Genomic DNA, 14,621 nt, shown 5'->3' with positions numbered 1-14,621 from the left:
CTTCGGTGGCATGCCTGTGGAAGGTCCGCCAGTCCTGTGGCTTTGGCAGCAGGTACGCTGAAGCCGCAGGACCAAAGGACCTCCCGCAGGCGCGCCGCTGAAGCCGCCGGACCAGGGACCTCCCACGGGCAAGCTGTGGGAAGGCAGCCTGCCTGCAGTGCTTGGAGTGGCAAAATAGCTAGAGCCACCCCTGGTCAGTATTGAGTGTTTTAACCTGTGTCCTCAGTGCAGAATGGGCAGGTTACCAGCCCAAGTGAAAGTGTTACCCGGGCTCTAACCCTCAGCCCCAGATGGGCCAGTTCCCCTGGACTGAAAGCCCCACTAAACTCAGACTAGAGGGTTTGTGTGTGGATGGGGGGTGGGGGTGGAGGCATCACTTAAATAAGAGCCTGAGTAACTGCAATAAAGACACAAAACCAACTGCCCAGGGATAGCTCAGTGGTTTGAGCCTTGGCTTGCTAAACCCAGGGTTGTAAACCTAATCTCTTAGGGAGCAGGGGTAAAAATCTGTCTGGGGACAGAGCTCACTGCCTCACAAAGCCCTACCTTGCTTGCACCAATTTTACTCAAGGTGCTTTACAACTGATTCAGTTAAACTGGTGAAAGTTTGTGTGTAGACACAGCCCAAGGGAGTTTGATGGGAAATCCCCAGTGAGATTTCAGAGTCCCTCCTACTGAGAGAGGGAGCCAATCATGCACTGGTCTCAATCCAGAGTCGAGCAGTGACCCTGGCACAGCAGTGAAAGGGTTACACGGGACACTGGGCTTGTGGTTTATATTCTAAACGTTACTTCTGCACTGGCCCTGCTGCAGCACTCACAGCTACACTGCAGCAGCCTTAGCTGAAATTACCCATTCAACGCTCAGTCAAGAAATAAACCAGCCACAGAGCAGACCCCGCAGGTTGTCACAGCAGTGGTGGGGTTAATTCAGTGTCTCTCAGCCATTTCAGGTTGTTCACTCCTCAATGAAAGTCAAAATTTTTCACAACCCCCTTTTATTTACTATAAAAGTTGGAGTAAAAGATATATCAATAACTAAAATAAGCCTGGATAATCCATCACAACCACTACAATTACTGTATGTGACCTCCCAAACTTGGAAGGTTTTAGCAGCTCCAAAGTTATTCTGGACCTTATATTTTCTTTGCTTTATAACTGTTTTAAAATTTTCAACACCTCACAACCCCCCACAAAATAGCCTTTCGTGACCCCACTCCAGAGGGTCGTGAATCACCAGTTGATAAACGCTGGGTTAATTAGTACAGCAGGGATGCCTGAGGGAATCACGTTTCTGTGATAATCTCAAGATGTCAGTCATAACCTCCCCTTGGTATAACTGCAAATGACCCATCTACAGAGAATCTTGGTACTTGCTCATCTCTTCATTGTTTGCAAATAGCTACATAAAATGTTTAACATGCCCCACTGGCCCAGACACTGACCTTTCTGTCTTGCCAGGTTAGATCGCAGAATCTCTAGGGGGAGAAAAGTGCGAGAAGTGAGATTTCACCATCATGTTTATGGGCACATCACTATTGTTAACTACAGCACAATCACATTAGGGCAGAGGTTCTCAAACTGGGGGTCGGGACCCCTCAGGGGGTCACGAGATTATTACCTGGGGGTCGCGAGCTGTCTGCCTCCACCCCAAGCCCCACTTTGCCTCCAGCATTTATAATGGTGTTAAATATATAATGAAGTTTTTTTTAATTTATTAGGGTGGTGGGGTTGCACTCAGAGGCTTGCTATATGAAAGGGGTCACCAGTACAAAAGTTTGAGAACCACTGCATTAGGGTGAGAGGGGCAGACAGACAACAAATGGACACGAAGACAGATCTGTCCAGGGGCCTTTGCACTCAGCGTCTCCTCTGCCTGGGAATGAGTCATGGTAGCAGATAATAGTGGGGACAGGGTGATGTATCCCCTCCAGTGGCCACTTAAAGGTCTGCCCCCAGAAGTCATCCCTGCTGCCTGAGCCCCGGTCACACTTCTCTCAGATCTGGCTGGTGTGAGAGGGGTTGAGAGAAGGTCTGTCTTCGGCCAGATGTACACACAAGGTTTCACTGGTTTAACTTTGAAGTGTGTACAATAGCAGGCTACCTCTCCCCAGCATGGAGGTGCTGCCATGCCTCAGTTTCCCCTGTCAGACAGAGGCTCCACAGTGGGCCTGCAGTTTGCAGCTGCTGGATGAATAACTTGTGGTCAGGTAATTCTGGGTTTAGTTCTCTGGCCAAAGCTCTAACAGGGCCCTCCCCCTTTCCTGAATCAACAAAACTCCAATGAGCAAAACAACTGAACAATCTGCTTCTCTCCCCTGCTACTGGGTCACAGCCCATCCCTGGGCTCAATAATCCTTCCAGATTCCAGACAGCTCATCCCTCACCCTCTCCCATCTCTCCAACTCTGCAGTCCCTTGTCCAGGTCTCAGTCAGTCCTCCCCCCTTCACCATTGGGGTTTATGTCCATCTCCTTCAGGTGGTGCAGTGGGAGGTCCTGGGTTCCCCTTCTGCTCTGGGTTCCAGCCCAGGGACTCCCAGAGATGCAGGGGCTGTTCACTGTGCTCAGTAACCTTGAGTTGCTTTTCTCTGCGCTGTTTCCTACATGGCCTGTGGCTTTTTGGGCTTCTCTGAAGCCTCTCCCAGGCTGGCTGCTTCTCCGCTCTCCCCAGGACCTCTTCTGGCTAAGCCCCTCTCTGGCTATGTTGCCAAGCCTCCTGCCTGGTTGCTGTGGAGAGACCCAGACCAGGTCTTTTCCTGCACCTGGTCACCAGCCTATATTCCAGCCTGGTCATGTGACCTGCCAGGGATACCAGCTGGAGGCTCTCCCATGGAGCTGTGGGCATGGGAAATATAGCTGGCACAGTTCACAGAGTCACCTGACACTTGTCCATTCTGAAGTGAGGTCTTGGGGTCTGTCTGCTCGATGGAGAGGTGAGCCTCTAGTTTTGGGAGGGCCTAAGTCCACCCCATCCCAGAAGTCAGCTGATCCTAGTCAAACATCTCTCCTCACAGGGATTTAGGTGCCTAAGTCTGGAGATTAGACACCTAAATACCTTTGTGATCCAGGCCTTAGTGGCCAGGAGAGAGCAACCAAGGGAGCTGTTCCTTGGTACCAGGGTGGTGGTGTCTGAGCTGATGTTTCTGCACAAAGAGCAATTGCCTGTGTGCAACTTTGGCCATATCTGTTCCAGTAAAAAGGACCCTTGATCGGAGCATCAATGTTGCCACTCTCCTGATTTTATCACAAGTCTCCTGTAGTTGGTTTTTCTTTAGCACTCCAGCTACCAGACTCATGTGATTGTGTGAGACTCTCTGCTTTCACTTACCAAAAAAATACAACTAAGTTTTAGCTTTTGTGGTTAGGGAGAAAGGATTGAAAACGTGACCACTAACAGCTCCAAAACCAGAAGGCAAATAAAATGAATCCAAAATTATTGTTTTTAAATCAATCTCATGATTTCGGGGGCTGACTCATGGTTTTTGAGTATCTGAGGTTGGCCATACTGAGGGCTGCACCTGGGGGCTCCACAGTTCCCTGCTTCAAAGAAACCACAGATACAGGTGCAGATGAGCCCCAGCTCCCTTAAAGAGACAGCTCTCCCTGTGTCAGTGGCAGAGATGTTATTGCAATGCAGGAGACTGGATCTTGGGTTCTCCCCAGCAGAATGGCTCTGGAAACTGGGCAGAAAGGAAACAAGATGTGTAAAGCATTTAGAGACAGATCCACAGAGGTATTTCAGAACCTAACTGCCAGGGGCTAGTTCACGAGAGAATCTAGGAGTGGTGACACTGGGCTTCACAGAGCCCGTGTTAGTCACCCAGGCTGCCTATACCTATACAATGAATGGGGAGAGAATCGAGAGATGCCTTAGAATGGGATTCACAAAAGCCAGCATGTTAGCCAGGGAGCCACCTGAATTGGCCAATTGGAGATGCTGACCATAGGGGTGTGTGCTAAGCCCCACCCTCTTTCAGAGTTCAGCACCTAAATCCAGGCTGCAGGGAGGTGCCTAATCCTGCTAGTGATTCTCAGCTGGAAAATGGGTTCCAAGTCAGGTGCCTAGACTGCTTCTTGTGAGAACAAGTTAAGTGCCTGCCGAATTCCATACAAAATGGCCAGAGGAAGCACTGCCACCTGACTTCTAGCCCAGTGGTTCTAGCTCTAATTTGGGATGTGGAAGACGGAGGTTCAATTTCCCCTCTGCCTGCAGGGAATAAAAGATTTGATGGGGGGCGGGGGGGTGTCTCTCCCTCTCAGGAGAGTGCTGTAACCAGCCACTGACCCCTGGGATATTCTGATGTGGGGCTCCTTCAATTTCTTCTGAGGAAGCTGTGCCACTGCATATAAACAATTAAAGAGTCTCTGGAGCTGGGGACTGGCTCCCTGGGCTATAGAATCTCAAGGTTGGAAGGGACCTCATTTAGTCCAACCCCCTGATCAAAGCAGGACCAATGCCCAACTAAAACATCCCAGCCAGGGCTTTGTCAAGCTTGACCATAAAAACCTCTAAGGAAGGAGATTCCACACCTCACCCCACCCCCAGATAACCCATTCCAGTGCTTAATCACCTTCCTAGTGAAAATTTTTTCCCTAACATCCAACCTAAACCTTCCCCACTGCAACCTGAGACCATTACTCCTTGTTCTGTCATCAGGTACCACTGAGAACAGTCTAGATCCATCCTCCTTGAAAGCAGATAGTTGAAAGCAGCTATCAAATCCCCTCTCATTCTTCTCTTCTGCAGACTAAATAATCCCAGTTCCCTCAGCCTCTCCTCATAAGTCATGTGCTCCAGCCCCCTAATCATTTTTGTTGCCCTCCGCTGGACTCTTTCCAATTTTTCCACATCCTTCTTGTAGTGGGGGCCCAAAACTGGACACAGTACTCCAGATGAGGCCTCACCAATGCCAAATAGAGGGGAATGATCACATCCCTCGATCTGCTGGCAATGCTCCTACTTATACAGCCCAAAATGCCGTTAGCCTTCTTGGCAACAAGGGCACATTGTAGACTCATATCCAGCTTCTCATCCACTGTAAAACCAAGGTCCTTTTCTGCAGAACTGCTGCATAGCCAATAGGTCCCAAGACTGTAGCAGTGCATGGGATTCTTCATTCCTAAGTGCAGGACTCTGCACTTGTCCTTGTTGAACCTCATCAGATTTCTTTTGGCCCAATCTTCTAATTTGTCTCAGTTCCTCTGTATTCCATCCCTACCCTCCAGTGTATCTACCACTCCTCCTAATTTAGTGTCATTTGCAAACTTGCTGAGAGTTCAGTCCATGCCATCCTCCACATCATTAATGAAGATATTGAACAAAACCGGCCCCAGGACCGACCCTTGGTACTCCACGTGAAACAGGCTGCCAACTAGACATGAAGCCATTGATCACTATCCGTCTCTCACATCCCAGGTTTCTCACAACCCAGGTGGCGGCCCTCACCACCAGGCTTGGAGTCTCTCTCTCTCGGTCCCAGTGATGAGGTGGTTATACATAGTGGAACAATCTCATCAAGAGAGATGGAGATGGGAGCTCACAGCTCAGTGGTTAGGGCACTCTTCTGAGAGGTGGGAGACCCATATCCAAAATCTGTCACCATCAGGTGTAGGGGGGAATTAAATCCGAGTCTCCCAGGTGAGCTCTCGAACCACTGGGCTGAAGGTTATAAGAGAGATGGCACCACCAGGTCTTCCTTTGGCCAGATTTTGTATGGGTCCTGATCTGGTAGGAGTGCTCTGAGAAGACCTGTCAGATCAGGCGCTGTAGGTAAGACTGGCTACCGTATTTCAGGTTGTCCAAAAGAGGACACTACTGGAGGGTGGGGGGTGGGGAAACGAAGCTAGAGAGGGTAATGGGGGGTGCTGGAGGAGCGTGTGTACAGGGAGGAGATATTTGGTATGCTGGGGGGGGGCGTACTGGGGACTCGCACTCAAGGTTGGGGGTGGTGTTGCTTCCTGTCATGATGGCTGGCACAGGCCTGGGATGCAACGCCAGCCCATCAGTCAGCGCCTCCGTGCCCCTCTCAAGGGATGGATGCTGGGGCTTGAGTGGGTGGGATCTGGCAGCTGTGGCTGCAGGGAAGGGACCAATCAGGGAGATGGCTTTTTCTGAGCTGCAATGTCTGCACTGCAAAAATCTCAGACATTGTCTCTTATTTGAAAAACCTGCCCGGACGGAGGGTGGAAGATCAAAAAAGAGGCAATGTCCAGGAAAACCCAGACATAACCCTAGACAGGCATCTGGGTGTGCAGACTGAGGCAGCAGTGCACATTTCCAGAGGCAGAAACACAGGTGTCCAGGGAACTTTTACTGCAAAAGATGTAGGCACTGAGTGAGTTTAAGCACCTACAAGGTTAACTGGCAGCAAAGAAAGGGTTTTGTGGATTGCAGCAGTGCCTAAAACTGAGACTTGGTGCCTAAATCAGGAGTGTAGTAACTACATCCCTTTGTGGATCTGGGCTCTACTGACTAGGCGGGAGCACTCAAGGGAGCTGTTCCTCAGTAGCAGGGCAGTGCCCAAGCTGAGGTTTCTGTGCAAATGGCGATTGCCTGCTGGCAGTTTTGGCCACATCTGTTCCAGACAAAGAGGACCTGTGCATATTCTGATAATAAATTATACAAGGAAATACCCTTCCTCCTCGTCACTGAATTCTCTACCAGTAGGGAAATGACCTGCTGCAAGGCCATGTTCTATGTGCCGTTCATTTAACATCATATTTGTGTTTCCAGGTGAGACAATATGGATCCCTGTTGACGAGTGAACAACAATGCCAGGGTTGGATCGTTTAGTGAGAGCTCTAGGGGTGAATGCACTTGACATTTTCTTCAGGTTGAATGATTTGTTCTCCCTCAGCCTCGCTCCATCTCTCAGTGTCCAAATTTCTCTTCAGAACATTCACTTCCAGTCCCTGTGTCAACCCCTCTCTTTAAAAGGAAGAAAAAAACCCCAGACATAAAATCACCCTCATTCTCTCCACATTCTGTCCCTTTCTAACTTTACCTTTCATTCTGTGTTGCCTCCAGAAGCAGTAACTGGTCAGGGCAATGAGAATAGCCAGGATCACACCCAGAGCCACCAGCCAGAGATTGACCCTTGGGAAAAACAGCTCTGCAAGAGAAAGCGCCATTGTGACAATGTGAAAACTGTCTAATGTTTTTATGATTTTCTACTTATCACCTTTGTATTGCTACCCAGTGGGTGCAGAAGGGTTAAAATGCTGCCCCTGGAACAAAGCAGAAGAGAGGAGATGTTTGTCTGGGGTGATCTGAATGCATCGCTCAGGACTGGCTGGGACCAGCCCATATCAGTGAAAGCCCTAACAGAGACAGGAGATGCCTGAAGAACCAAACAACTGATACTTAATAATGGGAGGGTCCCAGCAGGGTGAACGTGTGAACTCAGCGCGGCTCTGCAGCAGGCCAATGATGGGCAGAGGTGACAGGAGGCAGTCGTAAGAACTGGGCTCACAGAGGCACAGGGCTCTCACCTGGAACTAAGACAAAGGATCAGAGACAAAGGAAGGACACCAAGATGGTTCCTACAGCTGCCTATCTCCTAGGATGTCAGCAACCAGGTCATGGGTGGACTGACCTAATGGTTGGAGCAAGAGTTCAACATACCAAGTAGAGCTAGATCCAGATGGGGTGGGCCTGGGATCAAAGCCAAGAGTCAGAGCTGGGAGTGAGAAGCTTATGCCCAAGGTTAATCAGAGTCACAGTCAGAAGGCATAGTGGAGGGTCAGAGCCAGAAAGAAGCTGGGGGGTGGAGCAGGAGTGGTTACAGACAGGTACAAAATGCACTGTGTAGCCACTGGACTGCTGACTGCTGCTACAAAGCTTAACCATCAGCCTGTTGACTCCTGCAACCCATTAGGAAGCACAGTCAAATGGACAGCTTGTATGAGGGCCACCTGCACTCATTAGATTGCCAAGAGACTGTCTCCGCTGGAGACAGGCCCCTGACATGGGCTGTGTTTTAACCTTGGCCTCTCTATGCTAACCTAAGGGCTTCCTAATACTGTATTCCAGCTGACTATTAAAAGGAAAAGGCTGCCTGGTATCACTGCAGATTCTTACTTGCTGAAGTCTGTTGGCCCCTGAAGGGAGAAAAAGTCTCTGAAAGGGCGTCTACCTCACAAGGGCTTGCTGGGCAGAACTCACTGATAAGCAGGAGTGCTGGAGCCTGGAGGCTCAGTGGAGGCTGTGTTGCCTATTCTTGTGGCAAAATCTGACCCCTTGGTCATATAAATCCATGACAGTCAGTGGTGGCTGGTGGGATATGGAATGCACCTGCAGTATTTTGCAATGGCAATTCTGCAAACCCTGACAGACTAAATGTGATCGTATTGTGAGCAAAGATGACTCTGTGTGTTTGACTGGAATAGTCATCGGGGGCTACCTCTGGATTTCATGGTGAGCTACGGCCCTCCATGCTTTGCTTCTAAATCAGTGGAAGTCCAAGCCTTAACCTGCTTATGGAATATGGAGAAGGTCCCATCTGCACTGCAGATTTGACCTGTGTCGCAGTGCTGCTGGAGACACCCTGACACAGACATAGTTGCAGCATCACTGGGCCTTACATGGGCAGAAAATACATGGTCACATTTTTGAAAAGGTAACATAGGAACCAGTGAAACCAGCATGGTCTCTGAATCCTTGGGCTTGGTCTGAGGGGGAGAGAGGCAGATCCCTCTTCCTACAACAGACCAGTGACATACTTACGGGGAACAACCAGGGAGCCCAGCTTGTTAAATATTAATCCCTCTGTGATGTTGGCAGACGAGATGTCAGCTCATGCCAAGGCCCCAGGCCTCATTGAACACTTACAAATACACAGCTGAAAACCAGTCTTGCCTCTCTCTGTGTTAGCATCATCAAAATAAATAATAGAGGTTAAGTTGATAGGGATGTGTTTAGTGTGCTACAAAATACTTGTAGGATGCTGCATGCATTGTTCTCACTCAGTTATACCCCATGGTATAAAGCGATAGCAAGCATTTGCATTGTAAACCTCTGTGACTACGTAACTCACCAAAAAGGGGAAAAGCTTGTTGTGTAACGCAAATAAGGGTCTCTAACAAGATATTAAATCCTGTTTATTACATGCAAATGAGACTTTGTGTGAGATCAGGGATCAAAGACTTTGTTAAGTGCATTCCTTCTCCGCCCCACGAAAAAGGGACCTTCATGGGAAGTGTTGCTGTGAGCTTGGCTCCAGTGAGAAGAAGTTAGAAGTATGGACACAAGGAAAAATTCTTCATCTCTGGACAGTTTGGATTCTAAGAGGGCAGAATAACTGAACAAGGAGGTGGTGGTGATCCCCTGAGTTATTCTAGGTAGCCCTGAAAGAGTTTTTGGAAATTCACAGATTACTACATCTCTGTTACCTTTTGAAATTATAGACTGTGATTCACTTGTACTTATATTTTTACCTACTTTAACTTCTCAGTAACTCTCATGCCTTTTTCCTAGCTGATAAACCTTTAGTAGGTTTACTGTAGAACTGGCTGCCAGTGCAGTCTTTAGAGTGAGATCTGGGATTCAAATCGATCTGGGTGAGAGACTGGTCTCTTGGGACTGGGTGTAACTTGAATATTTTGTGATTTTCACTGACCTGCTATGAAAACTGTTGATATTTTATCTTTGTTGACGAGTGGGTTCCTGACAGAACAGGACAAATTCTGGTTGGAATCTTCTGTTACAACAATAGAAATCTGAGTTTGAAATAGGCCATTGTCCGCCTTGGATATTTTTTCAGAGGCAGATAGCAGCAACTGCCCACGATGATCTCTCCACTGAGCCTCAGGTTCTGGGTGCCATCCAGCCGATTGACACACAACCCGGATTCCTCCATCCTGGTGACCATCAACAGAGATGTGGGGGTCTGAGCCCATAGCTAGAGGAGAATGGAATGAACCTGTGTTAATTCTACACTTTCAGCAAAGCAGACAGGAGCTTAACCTTCAGGAGAAGTAGCAAATTAACTCTTTTCTCTGTCCCCAGCACCCACCATCAGAGCAAGCTATGTGGAAAACTCACTGCAGTTGTGTGTCATTGAGTTCCGGGTGGCCTGGTTCCTTCACTATGGCTCAGTGAGATACCAGAATCTCACTAGTGCACACACCCTTGAAAGCTGAATGCTTAGTGTGGACAGTGCATGTTAGAGGACAGGGCCTGGCCCAAAGCCCACTGAAGTCACTGGAAAAGGCCCTTGGTGATCTCTGGTCTGAAGCACCTAGCAGAGCAGTAACTAAGCATTTTAGCATCAGGAGTGAGCAAGCATATTTGAGGTCCCTACCATTTTTTTCATCTTTTTTCTGCATAGCGGCAACATGTTGGGGGGGGGGAGGCACATGGGGTCACATGCCCCCAGAAATTTTATAGTTGAGTCTCCCCCAACCCAGACAGGATGGATAGCCTGCTGAGAAAGTCCCTCCTGAACCCAAGCTGTGTGGGACTGACCCAACCAAGCTCTGCCATGTGGGGCTGGCCCTACCTAGCCCTGCCATGCAGGGCTTCACTAGTCACTTCTGTTTCCACCCCATTTTTCCATCCCTGCAGCTTTGTACCCTGGGTGACTGCCCCACTTGGTCTGCCCTGCTTATGGCCCTGACACCTGGACTCCTAAAAATGCATGTTCAGTCCCATCACACTGGACTCAGCCCTTCACTAGAAGATAGATTTAAGTTCTGGCCAGTTTACTTTATTGGTATCTCAGCAATGAAATAGTCAATTATGTTTCAGAGTCAATATCTCAGTGAAATGATTGGGACATTCACATCTCTTCACCAATTATTTCAAGATGTTGCTGGATTCAGGAAGACAAAAGTGCTTCAGCTACACTTGTTTCATGTTTGAAAAGTTTCAAAACCACAAAAGTTTGCCATATAATTATGTGGAAATTCCACTGAGTTGAAACTATTCTGACTGTCTTTGATTATTGTTTCAACCAATTTACTCAGTTCTGAAGTAAATCCAAGGGTCACCTCTAGCACTATATTTACTGACAGTTTAAAACACCGGCTGCCTTCCATTCCTCCAGTCGAGCAGTGATTTTAATGGTTGCATGATTTTGTTTGCAGCTCAGCCACTGAACTCTTAAATTCATATAACTGTTCTAAAGGAACTCTTGGTGATGCCTTGCTATTTAACTCATTAGTTTGTTCCAGCTTTTCTTCTTTTGATACATCATTCTCTGACAATGCCTCATCTTTATTAGCTGAGAAAAGCAGATATCTCCTCTGTGCTGATGATTGGCGTAAAGAAAACATTTAGCTTCTCTGTAATGTCTTTATCCTCTTTGATTGTTCCCTTTCTTCTGTATTGATACACCTTACCCACCAACTCTCTGGCAGACTACCAACCCCTGATAAACACTGAAACAATTTCTTGATGTAACCCTTCTGCCCCTCTGAGTTGGCAGCAACAAGGGCCAGGTTTAGTATCCAGGGGTTCCGTTTCAATAACACAAGGCATAACCGGCTCGAGCCCCCACCCAGTGACCTGGGACACTTACATACCACACCCTCCTGGGCGCCTCTAGGAGGCAATACTTCCCCTCTCGCAAGCACGGAGTCTGAGTGTAGCGAAATCTTTTTAATAAAGGAAGGAATCAATGCGGCATCCCATTGGAGAAACACCACAAACAGAGTTATAACACAAACCATAACCACCCCCCCAAGTACATTTGGCAATGTCCTTTTCCCCTTAGGGTCTTAAGTCCAATCACTCCAAAGTCCAACAACCCAAAAGTCTCTGGTCAATGCCACCCCAGAATTCAAGAGTCTATCTGTAGAGGTCCCTCCCCCCAGCCTGGGTGAAAGGGGCACCTTACGTGGTCCAGGGCCAACTGCCCTGCAACTCCGTGGGTTCTGCTTCCGCCTTCTCCACGAACTGCTCCGCCTTACCAGCCGCTCCACTCTGCTCCTCCGGCCGTCCTCACAAACTGCTCCGCTCCACCAGCTGCCTCGTGAGCTGCTCCAGTTGTCCCAGCAAACTGCTCGGCTCCGCTCGCTCTGTGGGCTGCTCCACACGCCCCACAGCTACTCCGCTCTGCCAGCCGCTCCACTCCACCAGCTGTCCTGTGGTCCGCTCCAGCCATCCCCATAAACTGCTCCACTCCGCCAGCTGCTCTGTTCCACAGTATAGCTTCAGGCTCCCCCACTAGTTAGCACAGTACTCAGTGCTCCCAGCTCAGTAATTTCAGCTCTTTTGTGATTTCAGCTCTTAGTGATCTCAGCACATAGTAGGGGAGCCCAGTGCTAGTGCACCATTAGCCCAAAGTGAGTTCAGCTCAGCAACCTGTATCTAGAGTCTTAAGGGAATAAAAAATCAACTCTGACATTCCACAGTGGAGAGAGGAGGGGGTGCAACTGGTGCTTCTAGCTCCACAAGGAGCCTGCACCACCAGGCACAAATACCTGTCCCCAACCTCTCTCTATTCACAGGGTTTTGGAACCCATGTCCCTTGTCTAGCAAGTACCACCCAACTGAGGTTGAGTCATTTCTGTCACAAAGCAGTCCCACAGCTCGGCAGTCTGGGATGGGGTAGGCGTGCCTATGCAAATATTTGAGATTTCGCATTCCAGACATTCTTTCCACACTTCCCATACTTCACCACCAGATGTCAGGGTACAGCTCATCCTGACTCTGCTTACATTGATATTTGCTTTTGGCTTTGGCTTTGGTTTTTACTCTCCCCCTCCTAATTTATATCTTATGCCTTACATTGCAGTTTCCTTCTATTGGTTTCATCTGGGCTGGGTTTCCTTTTTTATGGGGAAATTAATATTATAGAGACTTAAGTCTGAGAGTAAATTCATTCTGACTATTTTCATATATTTCTTCAGGTGACGTCACTTTATTTCTTTATCTAAAAATGATTATTGCACAATTCAATTTGTCATTTATATTGAGTTTTGAGCTATCTGTAGATAAAGATACTGAGATACTCTGACAGCATCCTGAGATACTCTGACAATGTTCTTCCTGATCTTAGTTTCTGAGCAGAGCTGGACAGGAAGCAGTTTTCCTGCCCTGTGAAAATTTTCAAGATGTATACAAAACATTTCTCCTAGCAAACTGAGACAAAAAATCAAAATCTCCAAAAACTTTTATGAATCAAAAATCCCCTAAAATTTTTGAGTCATTAGTTGAAACATTTCATTTCAATTTTGATTACTTTTACTTATTTACTATAATTAACTTACATTTTAAAACAAACAGTTGTTTTAATGGAAAATGGATTTTCTCAAGTTATAAATGTCAAAACAAATACATTTTGACAATTTTGAAACTTTTTGAGTCAAAAAAATCAGTTGAAACCAACCCTTTCCTGTGGAAAGTTTCAGTTTCAACAAATCAGCAATTTTTGATGAAAGAAAAGCTTGGTCAAAAAATTCCTGACCAGCTCTATTCCAGACGGGTATGGGACTATGAAAATAACAAGGCAATTCCAAAAGAAGTCGATCCTATTGTATGACTTGAAAAAAATCAGTTAATAGATATAGATCTAGATCGGCTCTAAGTAACTGCAGTTTCAGTGGTAGTCATCATTGATCAGCCCTTCTCGAGGTTTGGCCCATAATGTGGAAGGGAAAGGAAAAAAAACCTGCTGTAAAGGTTTCAGATGAAGTGTTCTATGTTTAAATAGGCAAATGACAGACACCTGATATAAGCAGAACCCAAGGAAAAAGAGTGAGGGGATGTCACAACTTTGTCAAGCATCCCCTCTTGGCCACTCACCAGACTGCTGTGAGGGGATCCAACCATTGAATCCTTCATGTTTTAAACCTCTAGAGTCTGGTCAGAGTCCAAGCACAGAGAAGGCTTGAGATCTCTCAGCCCACTCTTTGGGTGCAGATCCTCTATCTTACACCCCCTCAAGCAGTGAGTCCTCATGGCCCAACTGCCCAGCCCCTGCTGGGACCAGTGCTGTTCCCATAGGCAGCCCCCACAGCTTAAACACACCCTTGGTGTCCCAGAACCCTTGGTGTCCCAGAACAGTATTCTCTGGGCTGGGTCAAAATCCTCTGGAGATGTCTAAGACTCCAAGGCACTTTTGCTGAAGCACATGGCTTGTCTTCTCAGCCAGGGAGCCTCCCTCTCCCAGAAAGTCTTCTCTGGCCTTGGCTGGTCTGCGTCCTTCCTCTCTCTTTCCCAAAGTTTCTTGTTCCTGTCCCACTGATTGTCTCCAGTTTCTATGTCTCAACACTAACACCTGGTTTCTTTGTTCTGCTTCTCATAATTTTCATCTCACCAAACTCAAGTCCTCCTACAGATCAGCGGCTACCATCCTTAGCATACTTATTGGCAGGTCAGAGTAGTTAAAGCTAACTACTCCCCATTGTAAATAGTCTGGTGTGTATGTGCTATGACTTGGTCAGTAATGGTAGATACACGTAAATATAGAGACATTCTATGATACAGCAATTCAGAAAAACAACTTCATAATATCAAACAGAATTAGTAAGTCCTCAAATCATCACAGTGGGTTTGTTTATTGCCAGAGAAATATTTGAACTCTACACTACTCTGTTTAAAATAAAATTTAGAAACTGCCCCAAGTACGGAGCACACAAGCAAAATTCTTCTAGTTTTCCTCAGAGATTGACCCTGC

At 47.5% G+C, this 14,621-nt stretch overlaps 2 protein-coding genes across 2 annotated transcripts in view; one reads left to right on the top strand and one right to left on the bottom strand.

Annotated features, from left to right (window-relative positions):
* Positions 1 to 14,621, top strand: part of LOC116824950 (uncharacterized) — a 954,865-nt gene that overhangs the window by 141,603 nt on the left and 798,641 nt on the right. The gene's annotated exons all lie outside the window — the stretch shown is intronic.
* LOC116830423 (butyrophilin subfamily 1 member A1-like) overlaps positions 1 to 14,621 on the bottom strand; it is a 53,478-nt gene that overhangs the window by 12,748 nt on the left and 26,109 nt on the right. Inside the window, exons 4-6 of the mRNA XM_075071996.1 lie at positions 9,618 to 9,899; positions 7,005 to 7,112; positions 1,445 to 1,477 (exon numbers count right to left, since the gene is read on the bottom strand). Of these exons, the coding sequence (XP_074928097.1) occupies positions 1,445 to 1,477; positions 7,005 to 7,112; positions 9,618 to 9,899 (423 nt within the window). The remainder of the gene's footprint in view (positions 1 to 1,444; positions 1,478 to 7,004; positions 7,113 to 9,617; positions 9,900 to 14,621) is intronic.

Source organism: Chelonoidis abingdonii, chromosome 13 (assembly GCF_003597395.2).
Source record: "Chelonoidis abingdonii isolate Lonesome George chromosome 13, CheloAbing_2.0, whole genome shotgun sequence".
NCBI lineage: Eukaryota > Metazoa > Chordata > Testudines > Testudinidae > Chelonoidis > Chelonoidis abingdonii.
This window is presented reverse-complemented; position numbering and strand designations above follow the sequence as displayed.